The sequence below is a fragment of the Cyprinodon variegatus genome, unplaced genomic scaffold, assembly GCF_000732505.1.
Source record: "Cyprinodon variegatus isolate N-32 unplaced genomic scaffold, C_variegatus-1.0 Scaffold1873, whole genome shotgun sequence".
NCBI classification, from domain to species: Eukaryota; Metazoa; Chordata; class Actinopteri; order Cyprinodontiformes; family Cyprinodontidae; genus Cyprinodon; species Cyprinodon variegatus.
Window position 1 is genome coordinate 16414 of NW_015152326.1, and position 3434 is coordinate 19847.

The 3434-nt window shown below is 40.0% G+C and overlaps 1 protein-coding gene across 1 annotated transcript in view; it reads left to right on the forward strand.

The window, feature by feature from the left end:
- The window catches only part of LOC107104755, a gene marked incomplete at its 5' end in the record, with an annotated part of 13729 nt that extends 11932 nt beyond the window's left edge, over positions 1–1797 (forward strand). Inside the window, 2 exons of the mRNA XM_015404842.1 lie at positions 67–183; positions 1729–1797. Coding sequence (XP_015260328.1) covers positions 67–183; positions 1729–1797 — 186 coding nt within the window. The remainder of the gene's footprint in view (positions 1–66; positions 184–1728) is intronic.
- Between the last annotated feature and the right edge of the window lie 1637 nt (positions 1798–3434).

A 3434-nucleotide genomic window follows, 5' to 3' on the forward strand; every position in this document is an offset into this window, starting at 1 on the left:
CTCATTAAAACAGATGAATCGCTGTGTTTTCTCTCTGTTGTAACGCTGGATCTGTTCTAACCAAAGGGTCCAGTTATAATGAACCTGACCGCAGCTCCTACCATCAGGATCACTGGGAACGGGTTGGCGGTCAACGCAGAGGGTACCGCGCTGTCTGTGGATAGAGGAAATCTCAGCCGTGTGGTAAACTAAAAAACATTTATTCAAAAATAAATAATTCATTTGTAAAAATGAAACTGTACATTATGCTTTACTTTGGCCGTTTCTCAATACACAAAAACGTGAGTATGGACTAAAATCGAACCTGGAACCTTCTTGCTGCAAGGCAGCAGTGCTAAATGAAAATGAACATTTTGCCAAATATAACAATCAAACCTCCATCAGAACCAGCGGTACTTCACACACGGCTACGCTGTGAGAAAGCTGCTGCAGGAGGGATAACGTTAGCCCTGGCTGAGGTTAGTCTCGGATGTCTGCTTTTTAATTACGCATTAAATCAGTAAATGGACCGCAGTGTCCGCAGTGCTTGCTGGGACAGCTGTCAGTCTGGAGAACATCTGCCACTCCCCAATCTGTACCATAGACACAGGTAGACCCCATCATCGGGTGAGAGGCATGCCAACAGAGCAGCCATATTAGGTCAGACCAGGCTGCTGTCAGAAACGATAGACCCCAACTGAGGCTAATCCTACTATATGAATTTAGACGCTCAGAATCCGGTGAACTCTCAAAGATTTCCAGATAAATTGGCTGAATGCAAAACAGTTTCACGGTTTACATGGGGCCAACTAAATGATCCAATAATTTAGATTCTGTATTGACAGCAAACTTCCTGAGCTTCCTCTCAGGATGCCCGACTTTTATTCCGCCTATGGCTGCTCAAATAAAAGGAGATTACAAACCAGATCCAGATCCCTCGATTTAACTTTGTAAAAATTTAAATTACATTTTTTCCTCCCTAAACATAGTAAGCGTAGAAAAACATAATGAATTAAAGGTTAATATCCTTTTATCACTCATCTGTGGTATAGTAGTAATGTATAGTAGTGGTATAGTAGTAATATAAAGAAAGACAAACCCCTAAGATGGAGATAAACATGGTTTAATCATATCTTGTTGGACTACACTGATCATGTCCGATTAAATAAGTACTTTTAGTACCATAATTACGGTATTTATGGCGACCTGGATGAAAATCTACTGGCACATGAGCCAATGAGCTGATGGTACGGATTGGGTAGCGATAAAATGTGCTCTGATGCATGCTGGGTAAAGAGGGAGGGGCCAGAAAAACATCCAGGGATTTTGTCAGTTCTCGGTCTGCTGTTCTTGTGAATTGGAACAGTGCAGAGGCTGATGTCATTTCACAAGAACGCACAAGTACAGATATAGAGAAACAGCCTTTGTGTTTGTCATACCTATTTAAAACATGCTTATTTTTTGTATCGTTCATCGTCTTTAAGGACTAATCAGCTTATTTAGTAAAATGGTGGAAATGAGGTCGATTTAAAGTTTCTGCTTCATTTTAAAACCCCAAAATACGGACGGGGTTCCTTAGTGATAATCCTGACACAAAACTACCGGTCAGGAAATAAAGCAACATGGCTGAGCATCAGGGATGTGCACAGATAGACACTAGGGGGCGCTAGAGCACCTGCCCTTTTCACCTCTGGACAAAATAAGTGCCCTCCTAAAATCATTTTTCGTTTTTTACTTTTTACACCCCAGGAGACGTGTAGCACCGCCTCCATAGAGCGTTTCCATGGTGACGGGCCAGCTAACCGTCCAGGTTACTAAACGAGTGTATTTACCTCCTTCACCACCTGGTTAGTTCATAGTTTAGCATCTTTAATGGCCTCTACCAGACGGTAAGGAACGGTTTAAAACGCAACTCTTTGATTAAATTACAAAATAAAAAAATATAACTAAAAGCATCTCATAGGTGTAATTATTGAATTGCTGTAATCATCCCTGTCAGGGTCTCCCTGATGACATCTATTTGACTTTTTTATGACAGCTAAGGCACACTGGTTAATTTTTGCCTGTTAAAGATTTAATTTAAAAGCAAACATAAGACCAAATATTCACAATTCATAAAAATATCTTTAATAAAGTTGTATTCAGTTAAAGTAGGGTGTTGATTAAGCTGCATTTTTAATTTCTGTGTTGTCTTGGACTGCAAAAAATTACCTGAAAATATGTAATATTTTCTGAAAATAACTGCATTTGTCCATAATTTGAACTGGAAAATAAGAAGATCTGTCAGTGGAATGAGATTTTTTAACATTAAAATAAGATTATTACATTTATGTACTCTAAATAAGACATTTTTTTTCACATTTTAAATCTAAATCTTAGTTCATCTGCAAATTGTTTTATATATATATGCAGTCAAATCAAGACACCAATGTTGCATTGCTACCTGTGGAAGATCGTTAAGCATGTTTGGCTGTTAGCGGCTACATGCGACGTATAAGATTCCCTTCTTCCAACCCGAGCACCTGCCCCTGAAAATGTCTACTGCTGAGCATCATCCTTAGCCGCCATGTTTCCCTCCTAACAGAAGTGTCAGCTGCCGATGAAGGTGGACCTCAGTGGAAGCCGTCTGGTTCTGGTCTCCAAAGATCCGCAGTAAAAACGCAGAACACACACTGAGATGCACACTTTTTATCATAGTTAATGGGAAATTCTGCAGAAGTGAAATAAACTTAGTGTGATTGTTTTTGCAGGTGTGAAATTCAATCTCTTCCTGGATTTTTTTTGGTAAGAAAACAGCTGCGATGTTTCTGAGCCTCTTTACGTTCACAGCATCTTTGTTTCTAACAAGAAAAAAACAATAACTGTGTGTGTTTGTTTCTGCCACAGGAGAAGAAGGGTTTAAGCAAAGAGATCTCAGGGTTTATGAAGAGTAAGAGCAAACCTGCTGAATCCCACCTGAACAGAAGCAAATGTAAATTTTAGGCGTGTTCTGAGGCGTCTGTGTTTGCAGGATGGTTTGCTGACGGAGTCTTCCTCCCGCTGCCTAAAGGACTGCACTTCACAGAAACAAAGATCCTCTATCATGATGTAAGTCGTCTTGTTCAAAGATCACATCCAGATGTTGAAGCCAAAAAATAAAACTAGTGTTTTATTGATTATTATTTTTCATGTTCACACAAAACAAACACTGAAGGCAGGATGAGGAAAATTACAGCTTTATTATTTTTGAAAGTTTGTGATAATAAATCTTGCAGCTTTTCACACTGGATGAACATCTTAGAGAAAATAAAAGGACTCTGCAGGGCTCTGCAGACGTTCCCTATGGTTGCATTAAGGATGCAGAGGGCGCCTTACAGTCTGCAGAGTGTCAGGGTCCCTGGTGGGTCATGCTGGTAGAAGGTCCATGATAAGACGTCCTGGACCCGTCGGCAGAGGAGTCAAAATCATTCATGTTT